Genomic DNA, 24,674 nt, shown 5'->3' with positions numbered 1-24,674 from the left:
CCCAGGGAACAACTGCCTTAAGGAACCTGTCTTGCTGCAAAGGATTTACTCAAGCCTCACATTCTCCCACCTTCTAAGTGATTGCAAAGACAGAACAGATCTGGACCTCACATCCTGCTGACCAAATAACACAGGAAAGAAGGGTCGAGGAAAAGCAAGTCCACCCAGATTTGGACATCCTAATAAGCAGCAATGAGAACAATCCTCACCAAGTGCCTTGACTTTTGCACCTGTAGGGACACGCCCCCCCCCCCAGCCTGAGACAGGGAGCCTTCCTGTCCACGCTTCGATCTACAGCTTAAAACTCACCTGCCAACTTGATGGAGGCCCCACGTGTCTCCCAGACATACCCATTCACACACAAGCAACCATCCAGAATCACTCACCGACCTCTTGTTTTGTTGCTGCCTGACTATATCACTTTTGCACATCCAGCCCTGCATTTCAAGCAGCCCACACCCCTTGTGGCCTGTCTCCCCCTGGAAGGAGCAATCACGACAACTGAGCCAAGGAACTGGCAATCTCTACAGATGGGACAGGCATAATGGAGGCTGCCCAAGACTGTCTTCCTACCACACCTGAACATGGCAGAGTATGTGGGGTCCCCTCCAACAGCCTGCGGCTGTAAGATCTATGTCTCCTCTCCTGCCTATGGTTGGCATTTGTCTGGCCTGGAAAAGCAAAGTGATAGCTGAAGAACTTTTTCTTTGAGGGATTTGGCCAATGAGAGGACTGGTCATCAGTGGCAAGGTAGCTAGGCCAGAAAGCAGAACTCTCACTTTATTCCCACACTTGAGTCCATCCTGGATCCCTAGAGACAGATCTGCATCTCCTAGGAGGTCTGCCACCTAAACAATCTCTAGCAGACTGCCTGCCTTTCATGGATGGTGCTTTCCAGCATCTGTCTTCTCCACTTGTTCCATTTTAAGAGGTTCAATTTAATTTCCATTTCAGGGGAGAGGCCCTTGGCAGATAGGATTTGTCACTAACTGGGCACCATCTCTTCCTTCTCTTGGGGTCACCATAGAGAAGAGATTTGGACCATGGTCATGCAGAGAAAGCCAGCATCATATAGAAAGTGCATAAAACAGTTATGTGTTCTATTATGGAATGGTAGATGGCAGATAAGGTCTCATAAAGGATCCTTACTCAACCAGAATCCAAGGCAAGGCAGGAGCTGGGCATTTCCCATCTGAGGGGTTCATGGACTGGTTAGCATCGGTCCTTCAAGGCCGAATGAGACAGGACCTTTTCCCCAGGATGCTTGGCCAAGCCTTCCTGGGGGTCCAGTACATCTCAACCCACTGCGCAGATAGGTACAAGGCAAAACTAAGCTTGGCTGGGCAACCAGTCGTGAGGATGGCTGTAAGCAAGCAAGTTGTCAGGGTTGTTCAGGCGCATTAGGAGGAGCAGCACTTGTGCATTAATTCAAAGCGGAAAACCACTTGAAAGCGGAGGCAGTCATACCTGGGATGGCTGTGGGCTGGGCCGAGGTCTTGAACACAAAATGAGCTGCCTTGGACTTCCCTTGCTGGTTCTCAGCCACCACATACACCTCGTACTCAGCATTCCAGTCCAGGGACTTGAGCATGACATGGTCACTACCAGACGGGAGCCTGATCTCTGGTTTCCACTCGGAGGAGATCTTCTGGGAGAAATCGGCAGGAAAGATACCAGACACCAGAAAGTTTTAATACAAATGCTGGTGAGATCTGCTAAAAGGCAAAACTTAGGGAGTCTAAAACTACAGGTGTCAAATTGCAAAAACATGAAGCAATAAAAGAACATGGTCCTTGTTCTTTGTGAGCCTGAAAAATGCACAGATGGGGAGGTCAACACTGCAAATGCCAGTGTGCACAGGGACAACACCCTCACTGTCTCAACACCTTCCGGGCATGCAGGGGCTCAAGCACATTCCCCTTTGGTCCAGTCTACATTCTGGAATGCTGGGCACACAGACACGAGGGCTTTTTAGAAGTGTAGTTAAATTAATACGCTTCTTGTCCTATTTCAGAATTCTGTTCACACTCAGGTGTGTGATTCACCTTTCTGACCTGTGAGCACTGCATAGACTCCAATTTCACTATCAACACTCATTTATTGAGCACACACTTTGTGCCAGGCACTGACCTAAATAGGCTGTCTACACATTTTCTCATTGTGTCTCTACAATAAGTCTACAGGAGGTTTTTGTCAGGCTCTTACCAAACCTGATGATGGGGATGTGAGAGGGAGGGTAGGTAAATTCCCAAAGTCACTCTGTAGTCAAGGTTGGAGCTAAATCCCTCTGGGCCCAAAGCTGTGTAGGGTGCTTTCATAATAGGGAGCTTGGCATACATCTATTGAAATGAATTATTATTATTCTTTATTCTACATAATGTGACTTGGTCTCCAGCACTGTAGCTGAAGGGATGAGGTTCTGCTGTCAGGCCTAACCCAGAGATCCTCAGAGGGGCCATGAGGAACACCCCACAAGGAGGGCCCCACACAGCATTGCCTAGGGCAAAATGACAAGCTTGAAGGCTAGGATTCTGGGTGTGTCTTTTTTTCTCAGCCAGCATTCTCTGGTTATTGCCTTCACCTTTGCCAACGAATTTGCACTGGATGGGAGTTTCCAAAGCCATTGTTAAGCAAGGGCCTCCTTAACAAAACAGTTGTGGGAAAAGATGCAGAGGCCTCTGAGAAATCTTCATGTGGTTCTGATCACAACCTCTGGCCCTTTCTCAAGGCCTGTGCCCTGAGATACATGCTGGACACACAGGAAGGTCTAACAAATGCTTACTGAAAGACAGGCTGCAGAACATGGCAACAATGGAAGGTGGTCCAGAGCCCCACAGGCCCAGGGCTGATGGGAGTCATCTTACAGCAAAAGAGGTCTTACCAGGCAAAACCATTTGGACCAGTCAAAAAGACACCTTTAAGAATGTGATAGTGCCCATGCCAGGGCCTGAGACTATTATGGGGAAATGCTAGAAAAAGTTGTGATTTCCTAGTGCCTAAGCAGGATGCCTGGGCTGTGCTGTAAGTTAGCTTTGTGTCTGCCACTACGGGGTCCTGTTTTCATTTAAAACAAAAAAATTGAGCCGTCTGTCTGTACTCTTCTTTCTCTGTCTTCCTCAGCAAACATCATTACAGAAGAGACAACCCGACTACAAAGCAAATATTCAATAAAGCAAACATTATGTTATATAATACATATTAATAATACATGATAATATTTAGCAAACAATAAGTTTTGAAGTGAAAGGGAGAGGGTGGTTATCATTACTGAAATCTAAAATAGCTCGGGAGTTTTACTCCGGTTGGTTGTCTTTCTAACACAGTTATGATGGCTGGCCCTGGAGGTGGCCTCCTGTGGGAGAAACTTTTAGCTGGAGCCTGCATCTTAGCAGAAACTGTAGCTACCATTTATAGAGGCTTCCAAGGACCACACATACTTCAGGTTCTTTGTAGACAATATTGTGAATCTTTACAACTTGGTAAGTTATTCTATCCCCATTTTACAGGTGAACTAATGGAGGTTTTGGAAGATTGGGTGACCTCGTCAGGTCTTATGCTGGTACGTGGTAAAGCGGGAACCGGATGCCTTGCCTGTCTGGCTCTAAAACCCATGCTCTGTCTACTGGGCCACATTAGCTTCACAATGGCCAGAGGCAGTTCATCCTACCAGTCCATCTGCTTCCAGTGGAGTGTGCAAAGACCTGCCTGGTCCTGGCATCCTTCTCTGCCCTGAGGAAGCATAGAGACCTCTCATTCTGTGATCCCTCTGGGCTGGGTCTTAAAAAGTCAACTGAGTTTTTCTCTACTATATCAGATCACCCCGGCATGACTTAGAAATTAAGTGGGAAGCAGGGCTGCATTGACAGCCTGCCCACTGGCTGAGAGGAGTGCCTGGAAGGCTCTGTGCTGGACCAACTCTCTAGAAGCCTAACTAGCTAATGACCCAAATGTCACTTCTACCTCGGAGGCTGATCACACGACAGAGAGAGGAAGCCAACTTCCTGGAAAAAGCCTTACTTGGGCAACTTGAAGAAAGGAAACTGCTCTCTGGCTCATTATTTTCTATTGCTAAGAAACTCTAGCAACAGGCTGTTCCCAGTGCCCAGAGACTGTCTTAACATCTCTTAGCAACTCTTGTGGTTGATGATGAACAAGCATCGTTGGATTTGGAGAGGTTGGGGGTGAAAGGTGGAATGCTAGACATCTTAGATGAGTGATGAGCAAGACAGAAGAAGAGGCTTATTGCCAAAGAGCAGGGGAAGGGAACGGCGCAGCCTTAGGATCTTAAGGCAGCTTCAGGCAGGGGTAAGAGCCCAGGCTCATCAGTTACTTGAGCCTGAATTCAAATTCCAGCTCACCCAGCTGGATAAGACCTCCAGCTTCTGCTGCAGCTCTGGTTACTTCACCTGTTCAGTGAGGAAAATTTCAAGTCCCGCTTCACAGGGTTTTTGTGCAGAGAACACGCCTTTACATAACTTTATAGAAAAATTTAAGAACCAGGAAAACCAATCATGGTGTGGGTCTGTCAACACCACAATCATTTTAAGTGTTTTCAAATGGTCCAATGGTCTAACAGTTCCAGATGGTCTTAGGATTTAAAACCCTGTGAGTTTTAAATCCTCAAGTGCCCATGAGTCAGCTATAGGATACAGTACAAGAACTGTCTCACTCCAGCCTACCTGGGCTTCACCTGGTTGTCCCTTCAAAGGACAAGGCAGGTGTCAGTGATGCAGGGATGGGGTCGAGCCTGGGGTAGAAGGCTACTCACCGCTCGGTACTTGACCAGATAGTGTCTGATGGGGGAGCCGCCGTCGTCCTGCTTGATCAGGTTCACCTTAATAGAGTTCCCGTCCTCTCCCATCTGCCCTTCGAGTTTAGGTGCACTGGGCTCCCCTGAAACAGCCAGTGAATTCACATGAAATTTTGGTCTACAGAATGATAATCAGATCCATCAGAATGGGATATAGGGATGGGAGGGGAAGGCTGGGCACTTTTCTTGCTTTTTCACAAATTGAATGATTAAAACACAATAATACAAACCCTCCAAGTTCCACTTAGTTGCATCACTCAGTTGTAGCTCAAAGGGAGTGTGTCTTTTGTAAATGTTCTGGGTAACACTCTCCCTACCAGCACTCTGTTTTACTAACAGGGTTTTCCTGTCTCTCTCACTGCTACTTTCATTTCCTTTCAGCTGCTCTCACACTGCAGATATGATTTTTATGAGCCTGGCACATCTTGACCGACAGCCTGAAATATGGGAAAATGTAAGTGTTTGAGCAGAAAAATTACACCCCTAGAATTATTTTTCAAAACAGTCCAGTTTTTCCCTCGGGTACATCACTCACCCCAAAGGCCCAAGGGTTTGATCCAATGGGACTGAATGCTGTTACATTCTTGTGACTAGCTTTTCATGAATTAAATTTTTATTGTTTAGAATCATTTAGAAAAATAAGTTTCCAGTTACGATGAAATAAAGCACAAACTGCCACAGGCAAGTTTCCTGTAACTATACGGCATTTATGGCTCAACTGAGTGAGTGATAATCCTCAGCACTTCAATGTATTAAAGCAACAGTCATTAAAGTACTTTCTCTTTGTGAGAGGGGAGAGAAAGAAATTGGTTTTAGCGCTGCTCAACAGAAAAGGAAAAAAGTCAATGTTTCTCTTTATGTGTAGTATATGCTTGCTCAGACTGAGGCGCTATGAATCCGAGTTTGAGAAGAAAGATGAACCTGAATGTGAAAAACTACCAGGGCTAGGATGGCTCTTCCCTAAGACGTGGATTTACTTTGAGAGAAACTATTTTGTTAGTGTATGCTGAAAGCAACAGGTGAGAGATTATCTGATATCAAGAGTAACAATTAAGATTCAACACACTTGGGGATCCTGCACTTACTGGGAGGAGCCACCTCCATTATTATCTCTTGAGCTCAGAGAGGAGGCTTGGGGGAAGCTATGCAATAGTTACCTTATGGGTGAGTCCCTCTGTCTGGCCAGGAAAACAATCACAAAAATGATAGAAGAGCCAGGAAAAGGCTGTCATTAGGCTGTGGACCTCATCACCCCACTCTGCACCACTGGCCCTGTGGGAGCAGGCTGCTGGCAGAGGCAGTGTTTAGCTTGGCCTCCTTGCCCAGCTACTTTGTGAGCCTCCTCCCTTTGATACAAGGAGGAGCTGTAGAGAGCTAACACAAAGCCTTGCTATTTAGCACATCAGGCCAGCAGCGTGCATATCACCCGGAACTTGTTAGAAATGCAGACTCTCATTTGGTGACCTGCGTGCATGGTTAGGTTTGAGCAACGGTGTGACAGGGACAAATAACACCTGCAGCAGGAAGGATACACGGTCTTGATGTCTAGGGATATTTAGGAAAAGTTGTGTTTATTATTTGTTTTCTACAAGAAGTAATTAAAGGTAAATGAAGACAGGATTACCAAAATAAATGGGCTTCGAGCAAAAATTATCCTGATTTTGAGCCACTATCTAGCCACTCACCCAAACTACTCAGTGGAAAATATGTAGACATTTAGTTTAGGTATATCAAGGTATGTAGAGGCTTTTCTAAGTCTTAGATGCTAACTTAGTATGTCTACATCATTGTAAGTGTCCAGTGTCAAAAGAAGCTCAAAGTAGAGTCTGTTTTAGAGTAGGCAGGAGCTCTGTGTAGATTCTGCCATGTTGAACCAATGAAAGGAGGAGACACCGTAGAACTTGGTAGATTCCTTTCTCTGACTTAATTAGGGTAACCAACTTATCACAGTTAGACTGGAACATTCCAGGTTTTACCACTGCAAGTTTGACATCCCAGGAAACCCCTCAGGCCTAGGCAAGCTAGGATGGATGGTGACCCCTGACTGATGGGAAATGTACATTAATTGCAACATGCTGTGTGTTGGATGGTCTATCTGCCTTTAGGAAGGAGGTAATTTCTATCAGGCAGTATCAGTGACCCTTCTAACACATCAACTAGGCAAGGACCACATGCTCCCCCAGGGACTCCTTGGGACCACTCAAAAATGAGTTTCTGGGGGCTGCTTTGCCTGATGCTTCTCACTCTTTCCTCATGGAATGGAGTAGTGTGGGTTTTCAAGGCTGAGCCAATACCATGAGATGCCTTCTCTGAACTCTGCTTCTCAGGAGCCGTGATGTCATAGCCAGGTTACCACCTCTTTGCATGTCTGCAGCATGTGGCCACTGGATGGAATACTAGGGTTCCTTCCAGCTCTGCCACGTGGTGACACTGTGACAGGGTCACCGCACTAGAGTGATCTCCCAACTACGCCTCTGCTATTACTTACAACACCATGAAAGAATGAACCTATGATATATGCCTTCAGCCAGTTTTAGGGAGATATACCCAAAGATTGACAATTCTATATCTCTAAGGCACAAAGTTGTCAACTTTTGCTGTACAATTTTTGAAAACTTTTCTCAAAAATGTTCTATCTTTGAAAAGAGAATCCCAAGCCTCTTTAAAGATACATGAACAAAAAAAAAAAAAATCTCTCCAAGGAATGCTTGTAGAATCCAATGGCCCACAAGAAGAAACTCTCTCATGTCTGGATTTGTTTCAGAAAAAAAATATTATTGGAATCACAAGAAAAGCCCCTAAAAACTGTGCCACAGTTAAAGTTCTAACATTTACTATAGTTAGAACACTATAATTTGCTACCATTTTATCTGAGTGACTACCATGTTAGTCAGATGTGTATTGTTTTCTCATAGAATTTTAAGAATTTTCTATTGTATAATTTTTAGGTGTATTATTTAGAGTGATTTCCCCACAAAATTTATTCACCAAATGTGAACTGTGTGTCTACTAGATACCAGATAGACTGTCGGGCAATGAAGTCTTAAAGATAAGATATGCTTTTGCTAGCTAAATGAAAGAACTTAGTTACGATCTTTTAAAAAAATCATGAGACTCTTGGACTTAAACATAACCCTTCCTCTGACAGTATTCCTACAGGAAGATCATTTTCGACTAAAATCATGGAGATTTTGATAGACTTTGTGGCTCTATAACTTGCTGTAAGTACAGTAAAATTTGGATAAAGCAATTGTTTACTCAGTTGTCTAATTCATCTTCAAATGTTTACCACCATCCACGTTTCTTAAAGGTTAGAAATGGGGTTAAAGAGCCTTTCCTAAGCTCTCTGCACAAAGCCGGGCTTGACAGGGAAGTAGTCACTGCAGAAGCAGTGAGAACCCAGCATTCAGGAGACTCATTGCTTAATTGAATACATTAGCAGAAGAAATGATTTAAAGGGTCTTAAGGTTCTAGGGTGGCTGCTGTGATTGAAATCATTATGGGCAATTTCAGCAAAACCAATATGGCAATTATTTGTAAATGTTGGTTTGCAATTCAGCAGGAATAGGCAGGTTGCTCTGACAAGACCCCTGGGGTTAATTATACCCTTTGAATTTAGTTTCAGCTATGACTCAAAATTTCCCCCCAAATATTTTATGCAAAGACGAAAGTAGCAGTACCCTAAAAATAAACCTTGACGATAGCAAATATGAAATACTGGGCAGTTCTAGTATTTTCTAGCAGGATGTGAATAACCAGCTCAAGAAAAAAAAAAAAAAAGAATGTGCCATAGAAGCACACACTATCATAGGCAGTTTTATGAAATTTTATGAAATTCCCTCTAGAAACCATAATTGAAATGTATATTTCTGGCCATGCAGATTGTAGGTTCCTCCTTTGTAATTACTGGGCTTCTCTGCTCTTAAATCTGAGTCTGCTTCAGGCCCTTCCTCCTATTAGCAGGAGCCCTGGGGTTAGGAACTACTGCTGGACTTATGAATCCCACAGCATAGATGATACATAGTATAGGGTGTTGGGAAGCTTTTGTTAATTTTAAAATGAAACACTGTTCTGTTTTTGACTCAAAGAAGCTGAAGCACCAAGAGCTATACATTTTGCATTAAATGCCGAGGTGCCAAACAGCTATCTTCCAGAAGGCTTGATCTGTTCTCTACTCGTCCACTTTATTTTCTCTCCCCTAGGGACCCACACAAAGTTTCCCGGTCTGAGTGTTAAACCAGTGATGGATGTAGGGCTTGCATTAAAATCTCTTATTGTTCCCATCAAACAACATTGTCATACATTAAAAATAATGTTCATTTTGTTTATCCTGACTCCTGTCTCCTTTGGTTGGTTCTTTCTTATAAGCAATTTGCAACTTGTGTAAAACTCTTTTTATTATTTGCTTTTAAAAAGCCCAACATGTATGATTTAGCTATTTAGATATGAAGCCTGAGTTTATTCCATTTTTTTCCCACTCAGAAACATTACAATTTCATCAAGCAGTTATTGATAGGTCCTTAAGAGATGAGCAAATTACTTTGGGGAACTGGGATTTAGATTTATTAGACCACCAATTGTCTTTCCTGAAAACAGCTCTTGGTTGTAGATATAACGCAAATGAATGTGAGATCCATGTTGCACACATTCTTGGGTCCACATGACTCTCTCTGATATCTCTTTTGGTAACCTACCTGGCTTTCTGACAGTCCGAAAGAGCAGACTGACCATGCTAAGGATAGGTATCCATTTGCCTTCAGCATTGTTCCCCCCAAATCTGGCCTCTGGGGTCAGGTGTCCTATCTCCTCTCCAGGATTAAGGATAGGCTTGTGCTAAGTGACCTGACTCTGTCATCCTAGCTCCTGGTTCCAAGGGAGGCCAGGATACAGAATGAATGGGTACAGACATGGCCAGTTCCCCAGGTTCTACAGAGAAAGGATGCTTAGTTCCCCGGGACTGAGCTCATGGAGGCACCTGGCCCATAAATCCTTTTCAGCCCTGGTTTCTTTAGGAATGGTGAATGTGCTGGAAGTGGGGTGGCACATGGCAGCACAAAGTACAAGCCAAGCATCGACAAATGAGCTCTGACAGACAGAACCACAAAAACACCAATTCCCTTCTTGTGGGTGTCATGAAAACACCAACAGATTAATTGATCAATTATCTTTTTTTCATCATCCTAAAAAGAAAATATGACCATGAAGGTATGGCTTGTGGTTATGGGGCTGATCCAGGCTGAGGAAGTTACGACAGAAATAACTATCACCAACAATTAACTTGGCTCCTGCCTCCGCGGCCGCAGGGTGGTGTGGGGAGTTGGTGCACATTTTCAACAGCATCTCATGGACATTAGATGGGTTATTAAGAAGAACGAACCTTCTTAATAATGTTCCCACCCTCATGCTGGTAATCCTAGGGGAACTGGCTGCCAAAGCCAGCCCTGGCCTCAGTCTCTGCCCACAGGATTTGGGCTGATACATCGCTGCCTCCTCCTTCAGACTGTTCCCACTAACTCTCTACCCTGGGAGCCACCAGTGTGGGGAATCCTTAGAGATAAAGGCAATTAGAACAGAAACCCTGGTGAAAAGTCTGTGTCCACCTGCCAGAGACCATGGCCATCCAGACACACAGCTGTAAAAAAAAATAAAGGAGGGTGTGGAAGGGATGGTTAGTGATGTTTTCAATCTAAGAAGGAAGAGTAGGTGTTAAAAGAGTTTAGTTCATCAGAATCAGCATTTCCAAGTCAGTGTCAGTAGCTAAAGAAAAAAAAAGATCATTATGAATGGATGGGGAGGGAGCCATGCTCAACATGCAGCACGTGACAGAAGGGGTGCAGGGGGCTTTGCATCACACACATGCTGGCTGGGGACGGCAGGGGAGTCCCAGTTACACCCAGTCCTCAGCAACTGATGGACAGAATCATGGCTCTGGGAGTCTCTGGAAGTCCTGTAGTTACACGAGGCAATGATGGCAGAATAAACTTCTCTGTGGAGCATTGAAAACTGACTTCTGCCATCCTATTACAATTGCCCGTGCTTTATCTGTCATAAGCCTTCACACCCAAGCCCTGAAGGCTCAGGAGCCAACTAACAATGGAGGATGGTGGACAGTCCCTGTTTTACCTACTTTATTTATTCAGTACTGCTGGACTCCATAAACACTGTCCAATTGAACTTAAAGGTGGATGGAGCATGCAGCATATATTAAGTGCATCCCAGCAAGTTTTTTATGTGGGTATGGAGAGAGGGTGGATAGAGAACCTTGGGTTTCATCCATTGTTGGGTATATAACTCCCCGATGTGAGAAAAACCTCCAGCTCAAAATTTTTGAATTCAGGTCTAATTCACCTTCAGTGCTTAGTAAATTTCAGGGAAAGGAAGTGATAACTGTCCTTCACAAGGGTTTATTTATCTCCTCTGGTAATTTTAATTGTCCTGATCTCTGTATTCCCTTAAACTTTATTATTAAAGGCCACTTCCTACTGCTGCTGGTGGCTCTCCTGAGAAATTCCTGACCCTTGCAGATGGCAGGAGAGGATCGGTCATGGATGGGAACATAGTTTGATGAGGGGTAATGATAGCTTTAGAATTCCATAAGGCTCTCAATGATTTTTTTTTTTTAAGTACTGATCACAGTTTTTACTGACAGCCAAGATCACTGCTAAGGCATGCATCTAGGACAACTATAGAAAACATCTTCTAATATTTATTGTTTTGTTTAAACGTTTAGAAAGAGTTCTCTCTTTGGAGGAGTTAATAAGTTTCTATTTTAATCTTGTGCTTTGCTTCATTCTGAATTATAGCATTTCACAGAAATGACCAAACCTGTTTTAAAACATAAGCGAATGAGTTCCAAAGCCAATATCCAGCATCTGCTCACAATTAGCATCTCAGGGGGAAGGGCCAGATCTTTTTCCAGAGCATCAATGTATGGTTTGGATATGAGGTGTCCCCCCAAAACTCCCACACTAATGCAGAAATTTTTGGAGGTGAAATGACTAGATTATGAAAGCTGTAATCTAGTCAGTCCATCTTTGTTTGAATGGACTGACTGGGAGTAATTGTAGGCAGGTGGGGAGCAGTTGGAGAAGGTGGGTCACTGGGGTATGCCTCGAGGGGGTTCTTCCCTGTGATCTCTGCTTCCTGGCAGCCATGAGATGAGCAGCTTTCTTCCTCCATGATCTTCTGCCATGATGTTCTGCTTTATCTTGGGCCAAGAGCAATGCATTTGGCCGACCATAGACTAAACCTCTGAAACCATGAGTCAAAATAATCTTTTCCTTTGCTAAGTGGTTCTTATTGAGTATTCTGGTCACAGCAATGAAAAGCTGAGTAATATAATCAGTCACTGAGCAGTCACCACAAGTCTGAAAGAATTCTGCTCCTGCTGGTTGCCAACTTTAGGGAAGTACTAAAACTATAGTATTTGGGGTGGAACTTGAGTTTAGAAAATCTGAAGTTTCCAATATTCTCTGCCCTATGACTGTCAGATCAAGATAATTTTTGAAGGTAGGTCAAATCTTACTGTGTACAGCGTCAGGTGTCCTTCTGGGGATGTTCCCACCATATTTCCTATGATGTAAATATCAAACGGTTCTTTTTGGAAACGAGGTGGCTTCTGTGCAAGTTCAGGAGCCTGGTTGTAAATGGGACTAGAGCAGGGCTAAGCTGCCATACCTACAAAGCAGAAGTCCTCAGAGATGGTACATAGTAGATGTAGCATGAAGGAGAGGGAAAATACACAGGGCTAACACATGTGGGGAGCATGACGTAGAAGAGACAGGGAACAAAAAAACATGCGAGACGAGCTGTTGATGGTTTTGACTGTGTGGATGTCGCCCAATCAGTTCTCAAGAGAAGTGAGGTCCAACGGGAGAACCCCTTGCATGCACGGGCACACTGGGTGGTTATTGGTGTTAGTTTTGCTTTTGTGGTCAATGCAGCCTGTATGTATCTCAGGGCGTGATGTGAAGTAAAAATTTTCAGTTAAGAGAGGGGGATGCATTTGACTCCCAGGGCAGGTTCTGAACAGGCAATTTTAGTTAGGGAAGCTGTGAGCAGAGGCTTCCTTCTTCTCTCTTTATGGTAAGTGAGAAATGTTTTTAACGAGGTTGTGACAGGCACAATATTAACTAATTATTTTGTCACCGCTATGTGCTTAATTAGGCTATAATTTTATTTCCTTTGCTGCAAGGGTCAATCATGTGCTTCTTGATTACACGGAGATCTCCAGTCATGGTAATTGCCAAGTGACTTTTGCTTGATTTGTCCCCCCTGCCTGGGGGAGGGCCACTCTTGAAAAGTGACACCTTAGTAATCACAGCCAAACTGCTCTAATGCAAATTCCTATTTCAGAAAGTCCTCAATTTGCATGAATTGTATGAAGCACTCTCACTGGTTCTGAACAAATATAACCTTTGCAATGGAGTATTTCTCTCTGTCTCACTTTAAGATTGCAAACATTTTCATGGGACTGGGATTAATTTTAGAACAATGGTGGGGAATAGAACTTCTGGATATAAAGTTAAATAACAATGTTATAGGGCTAATTACAAACATGTTTCTGGGAAATATTTTTTTATGAACTCTCTGATAAAAATTCAAGTTTGCAAACTGTACTGTGGCTAAAGTGGCTTCCCTTAGAGAGCAGCTGGTGTGACCAAATGTCTTGAAGCAAAATATTAAACCAAAGACAGTCACATTATCTAATTGCCACATTGGACAGTTGTAAGGAATGATGAATTCTGGGTGTGAATTGAGAACAAGAGGAAAGCTCTCAAATGGCTTCTTTTAGGATATCTGAAGTGGAAAGAAATGAGTGGACCCTTGGTGCCAGGCTGTGGTCCCAGATTTATTTCACTAATCAGAATAAAGAGTTTTACCTTCTGTTCACCAGCGTGGACGACATCATCAGCACCATGCAAGCCACATGACAAAGTCACATGATACGCACGCACATGATTGGTTGAAAGGAAAGTGGAGGAGGTCACATGGAAAATACAAAAAAATTAAAAACTGATGTAAACAATGGGTAGGGAGAAAAATCAACAACAAAATCACAGACTAAATAAAAGGAGAAATCAAATTAAATTAGCAGCATATTTAAGAAACATTGGGAGGACAGTAAAACTGCCCAGAAATAGGAAAATAATAAATCATAAAGAGCATTTGGTTAACAACACCAATAAGCATTAGATACAGCTGCAACACTGCATATTAATACACACTAAGGAACATGAACACTTGTTCTGAAATGGGGAGGTGTTTCTGTCAGGACCCAGATGTCAAAGTCAATCCAGGAGACTGTTAAAGGAAAAGAACAAAATCAAGTCATTATTCACAGACTCCAGAAATGTCTCAGCATTCTTGGGAAACAAAGGCAATGATGAAACAAGCCAAGGGCCATCAAGGTAAAGTCCTGAGATTGTTAAGGTGAAGACTCTAAGCCCTGGAAAAACAAAAGATCGCATTAAATTAAGAGAGGTCATTTCAGGTTTCCACTGGTGAACAAGGGGAGGGAACGTGGGCTGGATGGGGCTGGGTGGATACAGCCCAGAGATGCTGGCTTTGAGGGTCTTGTCTGGCTTCCCTACCTGCATACCCACAATATTGCTGACCTCTGCTGAGACTCCCCAAGGTCAAGACACATATAAAAGAAAAGGCCAGAGCATATCAGGGAATGGGTTTCCTTCTGGCAGCCATCAGGGAATGGCTCTGTCAACACTAATCTGGAGGAATTGAACCTCTGGCTGAGTGAGCTGAGAACGTGGCATTAAACAAATGCCTGACAGCATGTGGATGAAGTTATATCTCCAGACCTTAGGCTGCACTGATAGAAAATGAATGTGATATTCACAATGTAAAAAAAAAATACTTCTCTATGTTCATATATGAATATACAACCAATGTAATTCCACATCATGTACAACCAGAAGAATGGGAAGGTGTATGTATAATATGTCCATGTGTATATAATAATATGTCAAAAATATTCTACTGTCAAATAAACAATAGCCTTCTCATTTGGATTCATCTCTCTTCCTTTCAGTCCTGTGTTGTGTCCTCCATTCCAATTTGGGACTGAAGGATCTTGACCTCTGAAAAGGCATTTTGGGTTTCCCATCTCAACTTTCACAGGCTTGGGGAAGACTTGGTTATTGCAAGTTGAAGCTAAGGGGGAAGAGGGAGATCTATACTTCTTTGCAAGAGGCACACAGCTGGTTAAAAATAATCAGAGAGAAATTATTTAACCAAGTTCTATATGGCCTGCCACTGTAAGCTACCAGAATGTGCACTTCTTATTGTCCTTGGTTTCCACCGAGGGTGTCCTACAGGTGCCCAAAGTTTCTCTTTGAATTTTATTTAGGATACTTTTATCCACTCATAATTATAAGTGAATCTACTCACACATGCAAAACTAGGAGATGTTATTTATTTTCACCCTTACTGGTTGATGATCGATGGAGTTTTGCCTGCTTATAGCTATTTTGCTGTTAGTTCCATGCAAGTCACAGGCGCTACATTTTGTCTGGGGAGGAGTCTGTCCATGCTAAATATAGGCCACCACCCAATTGTGGCTGCCTCTACTTTATCTCAGGATCCACTGGAACCTATGATTTGGGTCAGTAGACAAGTGGTCCAAAATAAAATGGATTCAAACTTTCTTCCTTTGAATGTCACAACTAAGCATTTTGTCTGTGGGCGGCAATGGTTGTTTAAAAATTAAACATGACAGGGGAGAAACACTTCATTGCTCCTTTAGGAAGAATCTGGAATCAAGGTTGCATTTCACTGATAGAGAAGACCAAGCAACAGGGAGATGCGTTAACTATGACACAGGTGCGCAAGTACATCACACACACAGCTTTCTCCTACTGTGTGTAAGGGGGGCAATAGGGACACATACTGCACCAGACCGCAAAAGGCCAGGAGGGACACTGTAGAAGAAAGGGTGCTATTAGCTGCATTCCTTTACCAAATGCAAAAAGAAAACAACCACCAACAAAGAAACCTCATCATCCGAATTAAACCCACAGCTCATTGTCACCCACTCTGCTCTGCTGACAAAATGAAACCTCAAAAGCATCAGGAATTAAAATTCATCACAGCACACACAAGAAGGGAACACCAAGAAAGCAGACTCTTAGCTGTGTTCTGCAGTAGAAAAAAGAACCATTTCATGCATCACACAGAACCAGGAAACCCTTTTCTTCTCTGTTCAATGTCTCAGAAGCCTTGGCCCGGGGAGCAGGAGCTGTACTGTGCATACCTGCTTTCTGCCCTTTCCCTCTGACTCAGGCTGAATGGGATGTATCTTTGTGTGTGTGTGTGTGTGTGTGTGCGCGCGCGCACACCCAGAAATATTGTAAAACTTGAAACCTCCATCTAGCTTCGGTGTTTATAAACACTACAAACATGCACATACACTCCTGTAGCCTAGCCAGAGGATGTAGGTCTTCAACACATCCGGCTTCATTTTAGAGCACCTAAAGGCCAGCTTGGAACTTGTATAGTGGTGATCAGTGTCATCTTTACACAATGGGAAAAAATCATATGGTCAGGCTCTTAACTCTACTGTCAAGGGTTGAATTGCAGCACTTTCATCTGGATTTTCAACCCAGAGGGAGCCTGGGTGAGGTTTCTTCCGTCCAGGTCCATCATTTTCTAGAACTGCAGAGGAAGCCTGCAAGAGACAGAAGGAAGGCGCTCTGGCTCACTTCTTCAGAGTGTACTCTGCACAGTGAGACAAAGGCAGCCATGCTGTCAGAGGCGACTCCTTCCTTCTCTGCACCACTCTCCACCTTCCTCTAAGCAGCTACTTCCTCCTATTTCTTTCCTCTCTCTCAGTCGTTTGGGATTTCTACATTAGTGTGCACTTGTGTGCATGCGCATGTGTATGTATTTTAGAGTGAGTGGGCAACAAAAGCTAGGAAGGAGTTGGCGTTCTTTGTCTGCTCAGAGTTTCCCTAATCCTTTTCTATTTTTAATGTGAAAGTCAATTTGCAAAGGCCTCCTCAGGCACAGAGCATTCTACAAATAATCACCCTGTTCTTTTGAAGATGCTTGGTTTGCTCCCTAGGCCAAGCAGATAGCATGCTTAGGAAACCATTCTAGGCAAGAAGCCTCCATGCATTGACAACTATTGCTTTTAATAAAAGGGAAAAACACAAGCAGTATGGCAACCCAGAAGTTGGCTCTCCAACAAGCAGCAATCAGAGGTGCAGCTGAGCTCAGCTCAGCTCTGTACTCACTAGACAGTACTGAGGATGTAAGGGCAGGAAGAGGCCAGGTTGCTATGAAATGTGAAGGACAGAGAGGGTAACAGAACGGTGAAGGGAGAAGGGAGGTAAAATCTTAAGTCTATATGTATATACATGTATGTGTACATGTATTTTTAAAAATTTAATTTAACTTCTTTTTTGGGGTACCAGGGGTTGAATCCAGGGTCACACAATCACTAAGCCACATCATCCCCAGCCCTTTTTATATATTTATTTTGAGACAGGGTTTCACCAAGTTGCTTAGGGCCTCACTATATTGCTAACACTGGCTTTGAACCCATGATCCTCCTGCTTCAGCCTCCCAAGGGCTGGGATTACAGTGTGCACCACTGTAAATGGCTACATGTATTTTATATATGGGTATCATAAAGAAAAGACAGAAATGATGAAGGGATAGTCGTTCACTCCCTTCTTCCCTAATTTATCAATACTAATGTAAATATTTTTAAAAGATTATCCAAAATTTTTCTGACAAAAGACTCACAGCAAGGAAAAAATACACCCCCTTTTATTTATTCTTAATATTATTATTATTATTATTATTATTTTGGTGCCAGGATTAAACCACTGAGCCACATCCCCAGCCCTTTTTATTTTGAGATAGAGTTTTACTAGGTTGCTTATAGCCTTGCTAAATTGCTGAGGCTGGCTTTGAACTTGCAATCCTCCTACCTCTCATCCTCCCAAACTGCTGGGATTACAGGAGTGCACCACTGTGCCTGGCCCCCATTTATTCTTACTATCAATTTCAGCTGCTACAAGTTGGATACTCAGTTTTGTATGTTTTACATTTTTCTTTAATTTACACAAACATCTGAAAGGTAAGTGGAATCCGCCCTTCATTTTAGAGATGACAATCCTGAGATTTGGGGAGTTTGAGTGACTTATTAGAAGTTGTGGAGCTGTAGGCAGAAAGAGCAGATTGGGATTTGTGTTTCCAAGGCCTGCACTCCTTCTGCTATAGCACACTGCCTGGGATGGCACCATGCATGATTTTGAGTCAAAAAGAGAACCGAGGGCATCTGAGCTTGGAGCTTGAGCCACCTTTTGAGGCTGAGCCCAAACGTCAGTGGCTTCTGCTGTACCAGGGAGAAAAAAATCCAGCTGGGCAGGGCCACCCTGCCTGTGTACCTGCTGCTGTGTGCTGCTCTGAGTCCACGCTGGCATCCCATCCTGTACTTGCTCAGCTGGTGTCTCACTTTCCTCTGCCTCCTCCCCCTTACCCCCCCCCCTCCAACTAGGATAAAACTCCAGAGTAGGAGACCCAGAGCTCTCTCTACTCGTGGGGATCCAAAGGAACAAAAGATCAGAGAAGCAAAATGGCATGCCTGGACATGAGTCAGACTCAGCCAGTGGCACAGCCTGAGGCTGACCAGTTGCTATTCTTGCTGGGCCAGTGGTACTGATCAGGTGGGCAAAGCAGAAATTGATGAATGCTTTGATGTTTGCTGCTTACTTTAGGGGGATGGATGGAGGCTGACCACAAAAAATTACATTTTAGAGAGGGAGAAAATCAAGACTCACTTGCAAAGGGTTAAATAATTTGCCTAATCACCTACTGCCAGTCACACCTGCATGCAAACACTGTTTATTTTCCAACAAATATTTATGAGAAATATATGCATTTATGGATAAAGCAAAAGCTGTAGGCTTCACTATCTAATTTCAATGTTTGAGTCCAACTATGCCAATTAAAATAAAAGGTAAAACACAGCACCTCAAAGAATTTTGTACGACCCTGCAGAGCAGATATTTTTCTTTGTAAATTCTTTTGGCTACTCCAAATACCAGCTTTGGTCTGGCCCACTGGGAATTCTGGAGGAGAGGTCTGGCTGTGGCAGCCTTAGGGAGTCTGTCTGCAGAGTTTCCTGTCCAGAGCAATGTTCTCCCCTTTGGGAGGTAAGAGAGACCCTGTGTCTGTTTCTCTTTCTATTTGCTTCCCTATAACCTGATGAGGCCTTTTGCCAACAGAGTTGAATTATCACCTGGTCAAAAACATAACAGTAAGCAGAGGGTGGAGGCTGGTAGAAAGCAACATGCAGAGAGATGGATGAAGAAAACAATACTCACTAGCTGGTGAAGACAATGGAACAAGGGTAGAAGAGCTAGCTGGAGCCGCTAAAGAAAGAAAAATAATGGTGAATAAAAAAACAAACAAAAAAGGGGAAAACAGATAATGGAGTACATGGACAATGAGTGAAAACCGGAAGAGGCAATCCTGGGGTGTCAGTATGAGGAACTGAAGCAAATTAAAGTTGGGAAGGAAAACACCATGCTTGGAACAGGTGGCCAGCAGACCAGCAGAGCAGGGTGCTCCCTAACTTCAAACCATGAACCTGAGCCCCTGCCAAACCTGCTGTTCAGGTAAGGGAGCCAGGAGCAGCCGCAGACCTCAAATAAAAATGAGGCTGAAAATGAATAGCCAATTCAGCAGGACCAGCTGCCTCCACGGGATCAGAGGGTCAGCAGGAAAGTGAACCTGGACCTCAGCTTAAGGTAAACATTTAGAGGAGACAAAGACTCCAGTTTTTTAAGTCACATTCTACATTGGTGTTTATACATGGGAACATATTTCTATATATGGCACATACTTAGAGCAAAACCTACATGCCTCACTCTCTAATTTTAATAACTAAATGAATGGAGATGCTTGTTCTACTTAAGGACGGGTTGAAGTTCATATAGATGATACTAAAACACCATTCTCCTCCAGAAAACTCCCTATAGAATGTGACTATTTTGATATCGCTATAGAAAGTGATGACAATAATGTTCAGTGTTTTTCTTGTAATCCAGAGAAAGGGAAGGTTGAGACTGGGATAAACGAGTAATACTAACCAACTTTTTGCATGAAGGATGGTTAGCAGTTGTGCATCCAAGACATGGGGACACTGAATGGGTCTTTAGTTTTTCACTGGCAAATAGTCAGAATTTGTCTCAAGACAAAGTTCCCTTTGAGAGCTAGATGGAATTTTGTAAAAGCATCAACACATCAGCAACATTGCCGGAATGCCCATAGTTTACCTTTCAGATGGACACCAGATTAAACCAAGACACTGGGATCAGAGCAAGGCAGGCTGCTAACCTGTCATGACTGAATGATCTGGTTCATTGGTTCCTTCAGGCAAAAATATATCTCTAATTCTCTCTCTCTCTCTCTCTCTCTCTCTCTCTCTCTCTCTCTCTCTCTATATATATATATATATATATATATATATATATATATATATATATATATATATAATGTATACATATATATCTCATTTGCATAATTGTTAGTATTATTCTGGTAAAGGAATGGCATTTTACCTGCTTCAATCACATATAATACAATGCATTCCATGTACATTTGCATGTGCCAACTAGGGGACAACACATGAAAGCAAAAATCTTGAGATGCCTCTTTTAAAAAGTAGAGACTTCTATGCAGTCTCTATACCCTGAAAGAAATAGTCTATCTTGCTTCATGGTCCACAGGCCAATTAAGAGGTAACATTCAGGCAATGAAATTCTCCAAGTGTGTTGTTCAGTCATGGAGAAAATGATTCATAATAATTTCTAGGTAGTTCTGACAGGAAAGCAGCTTCTCCCAAGGCAAACAGTGGTTATAAGCTTTCCACCTGAGTCTCTTGACACCATACAGACATTTGGCTTAAAAATATGTGAAATGGGAACATTTTCCCAGGTTAGAGTTTTATGTGTAGCTTCCTCACTACCTTCATACACATTTCTGAACTGCATACAAAGGAACCTCCAAACTGGTAAGCCATGTTTTCTATCTAGCAGCTTGGAAGCAGGAGGCCTTCATGTATTTATGACTTTTGCTAGCTTGATCTGCTCTTCCCTGGCTTTGATATATCCATGGCCCTGAATGTGGACAAGTCTATTAAGGAGCCAAGAAGGCAACCCCATTATTGAGATATCTCAATGAACTTCAAGTGATGAGTTAATGCTGAACATTGACCTCAACTATACCTCCCAACCCAGGGGTCTGGCAGCCAACATATCTGTCCAGCATGCCAGCCCCTATTGGCTTTGTGCTTTCTCTTCTTTGGGGCTGAGAGTTCACTCAAGGCCCAACTTCAAAGTCATGGGGTTCCCCTGTACCCTTACAGTCTTACAGGATAGGGGTGCACTGTTAGTGATTGAGATGAGCCAGCATCAGAAACCAAAGCCATTAGTTCTTAGGTTCCATGCAAGCACACAGCTAAAAGGTTGGTGATTCTGTTCGACTACTTTCAGGCAACCTTTGTGCCTTCCTTGGAGTGGGAATCAGATTTCAGAGAAGGTCCTTCCTAGTTCCTAAAAAGGGAGTTTATCACAGCGGTGGTATCATACTTTCAGGATGGTATCCTTTCTCAGGACAGGCCTGGGAGCAGCAGGATACCCCTGGGGCTAACCTTTCACAACAGTAGCTCTGGGAATCTTAGCAGGGAAAGGGGGGTGTAAGGAAAGACTATAGAAAAGTCTCTGCAGTGAGAGTGTGATGTTCCCACATGTTCATCACCTCACCCTGCTAAATGCCTTGAAGAAAGGCACCCTCAACTTGTAAGGCTATGCCTGCTTCTAATTATCCAAAAGAAGTTTGCTTTTTAATTCTCTAAACCATAACTTCATCTAATTGAGAACAACAACTTCTGTGCCAGTGCTGGGGTATGGTCCACCATTTACTTAGAACGGAGAGATGATGCCACCATCCTCCAAAGGGATTCTTGGAGTCTTGATTAATTATCCATTTTCATACTACCAGACAACAAACGATGAGGCTGAGAGAGCTCCTTTAAAAAAAAAATTAAGAAAGAAAACTAAAAATTTTAGTTCAACCTTTACCTTTTCGTACTGACTTTAGAAATAGCCTCTGCTATTTAAAAATTCGTGTTTAGAAGGTCTGAGGTGATAATTAATGAAAACCACTGTGGCTTTTGAAGTCCAAAACACAATTACTCTTAATTCAGTACTGAGACTTCAGTTATTGGTGAGAAATTCATCAGCAGGCCTCATCCCAGCCTTCCCCTCTTCAATGTAACAAAGCTGGCACTCATTAATTGATCACACACAGAGGAGAAGCAATGCAAAGGTGCATTTGAAAGACCAATGGAGGGCCAATTTAGGGATCCAGGAGAAAGGAGCTCTCCCACCCAGAGCTGCCCCTTCTGAACTTGTTTCGGGCATAGCTGCCAGCCCAGGGCATACAGCTGCGAGACCTACCTGACAACTTCATTTCCCACTCTGATGCTTCCCTCCCCACCCCCAGCTGGTGCATTCAGACATCAACTTGGCTGAGATAGGAGATTTAGCACTTGCTCAAAATCTAACACCCACACTGAGCTACTTAGTTTTTGCTGTTGCTGCAATATTTCTGAATACATTTAAAAAGATATGTTTCCCTGAGTGCCTTTCAGGAGCCAACAGCTTTTTATGAAAAGAGTATGCCACTTCCTGAATACCTTTCTTTCTGGGTCTTTCTGGTACAACTTCTCACCATTGCTCTGAGAGATCAGTCTAGGAAAAAAAGATCCAAGCCTTAATGAAGTGACGTGTGAGGGTGTCTATGCAGGCCAAGCGGGTCAGAGCATAGTTCCACTCCCCACTGCAGCAGACTAGCTCTCTGTTACTCTGCTCCCTGTGTGCTATTTCATGGCTTCCATGATTAGGGTGTGAAAATTCTTTCCAGGTCTTTCTCCCTTGAAGGGATTTTCGAGTAGTGGTCTGATGAGACTGTGGTCACTTTTCTGGAATCCTGGCTACAGGCGAGGTGGTGCTACTGTGTGTTGTTCAGGGACCATCTGCAGACTTTCTCCATGCTTGGCTCAGCAAACATTATCGTTGCCATAGGGTGATCATCACACACAAAAATTAATAAATATATACAATTTCAAAAGACACAGAAGTTGCATGCTCTAAAACAGGTAGAGTGTTAGCCTCTTGGAGTCACCTACAGACGTTAACAAAGGTACAACTAGACTAAGGTCAGTGTGGTTAGGGCCCAGACAGTATCATCTACTTCAGCCTCTAAGGGGACAAAAAAGGGACCAGAACTAAATTAAGAACTAAGACTAGCAGATGTTAACACTATGGAAACAGGTAATGAGGTATGAAGAGGCACTTACGTGGAGGAGGGCTATCTGCATTTCCCATGGATGGAACACAGACGAAAAGAAAAGCCAAGAGACAGACCCAAGGAAAAAAAAATAAGATGTAAAAGAAATGAACAGAATCCGCAGAGCACATGGAGCTGGAAACTCAAATTATCAAATTATTTCAAAATGCAGAAAGAAGCAATCCCTGCAGAAGGAATGAGACAGCCTTTTCTACTTCTGGGAAGAGGCGAGGGGGTCCCTTTGCAGGCCCATGGCTTCCAAGGCAGAAGCAAAGGGTTCTGCCACGTGCATTTTGAATCCAGGGGCCAGGGAGAGCCCAGAGAGCTCTGTGGCCACTCAGGAATTGGGTTCTACAGCTTCTTCTTCAACTGGACAGACTCAGGAGCCCTGCAGGGCAGCAGCTCTGGTCTGTAGCAGAGTGTGCCAGAGCAGGGCTTGACCAGAGTCTGGCTGCTATGGGAAGTGAGGGCAAAGCCGGCAGGCATGATTTAAGGAAAGAGGGAATGATGGCAGGATACAGAGATGCCCTGCACAGAACCAGGAGAAGCAGCTCTCTGGAAAGGGCCTGTGAGGAGGGAGACCACGAGGAATGCTCTGGATAGGGGAGGAAGGGGGAGGGCGAAGAGCAGAAGAGTCAGGGTCATGGCCATCCTCTCCCCTTCTGCATAGCTGGGATTTGGCTCCTGCTCACATGTCCTACATGTGATCTAGTATCTCTACTGCATCAAAAAATCCCACCAAGGATTACATGAACGGTCACTCTATCTCCTTCTTTAAAGTCACAGGGTGCTTAGGGGCTCTTTGGCCCTGTGTCAAAAAGCAGATCTCCCAAATTCCTCCACACACACTGCTGGTATTCTCCCCACTCTCGCCAATTACCATGTCCGTGGTACCCCCTCCCACTCTCACCATGCCTGGCTATTATTCTGTCAAGCTGGACCAACTATTAGGGAAGTGTCCCCAGCCCCTTTGAGAAAGAGGATGAAAGGAGTGTGTCAGCCACCACTGAGAGCTAGAGAACTAAGAGCTGGGGCCTCCATGAGCATCTGAAAGATAAAGGCTATCTTGTAAACCAGGCCAGCTCAGGGTCCCCAAGAAGAAGGTGGGCACGGGGAAGAGGCAGGGCAGCCGGCTTTACTTACGGACTGGCTGTGTCTTGAACCCGGAGGCTGCGCTGATCTCTCCCAGCCCCTTGCCATTGAGGGCCGCCAGCCGCACCTCATATGTCGTCTCAGGCTTCAGGCCCACGATGGTGACGATGCCCTCCATGTTAGCTGTGGTGAGAAGAAGGGATGGATCACAAAAGAGTTGAAGCCTCCTGGTGACATGAAGCTATGGAGAACAGTCTGGCAGGTCATCACAAAGGTGAACAGAACTGTCACTTGATTCAGCAGTTCAGCTTCTGGGCGGACGCATTTATGAAATCAGGGACTCAAACAGATACCTGCACACCCATGTTCACAGCAGCAGTCCTCACAACAG

At 43.8% G+C, this 24,674-nt stretch overlaps 1 protein-coding gene across 11 annotated transcripts in view; it reads right to left on the bottom strand.

Moving 5' to 3' along the window:
• Window positions 1-24,674, bottom strand: part of Ncam1 (neural cell adhesion molecule 1) — a 290,431-nt gene that overhangs the window by 12,265 nt on the left and 253,492 nt on the right. For 5 of the 11 annotated variants that reach the window (XM_077796926.1, XM_026392527.2, XM_026392529.2 and 2 more), the window contains 3 exons: window positions 24,335-24,466; window positions 4,769-4,893; window positions 1,468-1,645 (listed from right to left, as the gene is read on the bottom strand). In XM_077796926.1, the coding sequence (XP_077653052.1) occupies window positions 1,468-1,645; window positions 4,769-4,893; window positions 24,335-24,466 (435 nt within the window). Of the gene's footprint in view, window positions 1-1,467; window positions 1,646-4,768; window positions 4,894-17,061; window positions 17,104-19,161; window positions 19,210-23,201; window positions 23,217-24,334; window positions 24,467-24,674 lie in introns of all 11 variants that reach the window. The other 6 variants (XM_077796919.1, XM_077796920.1, XM_026392533.2 and 3 more) reach the window with 2 other exon arrangements.

Source organism: Urocitellus parryii, chromosome 4 (genome assembly GCF_045843805.1).
Source record: "Urocitellus parryii isolate mUroPar1 chromosome 4, mUroPar1.hap1, whole genome shotgun sequence".
In the NCBI taxonomy this organism is placed as follows: Eukaryota; Metazoa; Chordata; class Mammalia; order Rodentia; family Sciuridae; genus Urocitellus; species Urocitellus parryii.
The sequence above is the reverse complement of the archived record's forward strand: the minus strand, read 5'-3'. Positions and strand labels throughout refer to the sequence as shown.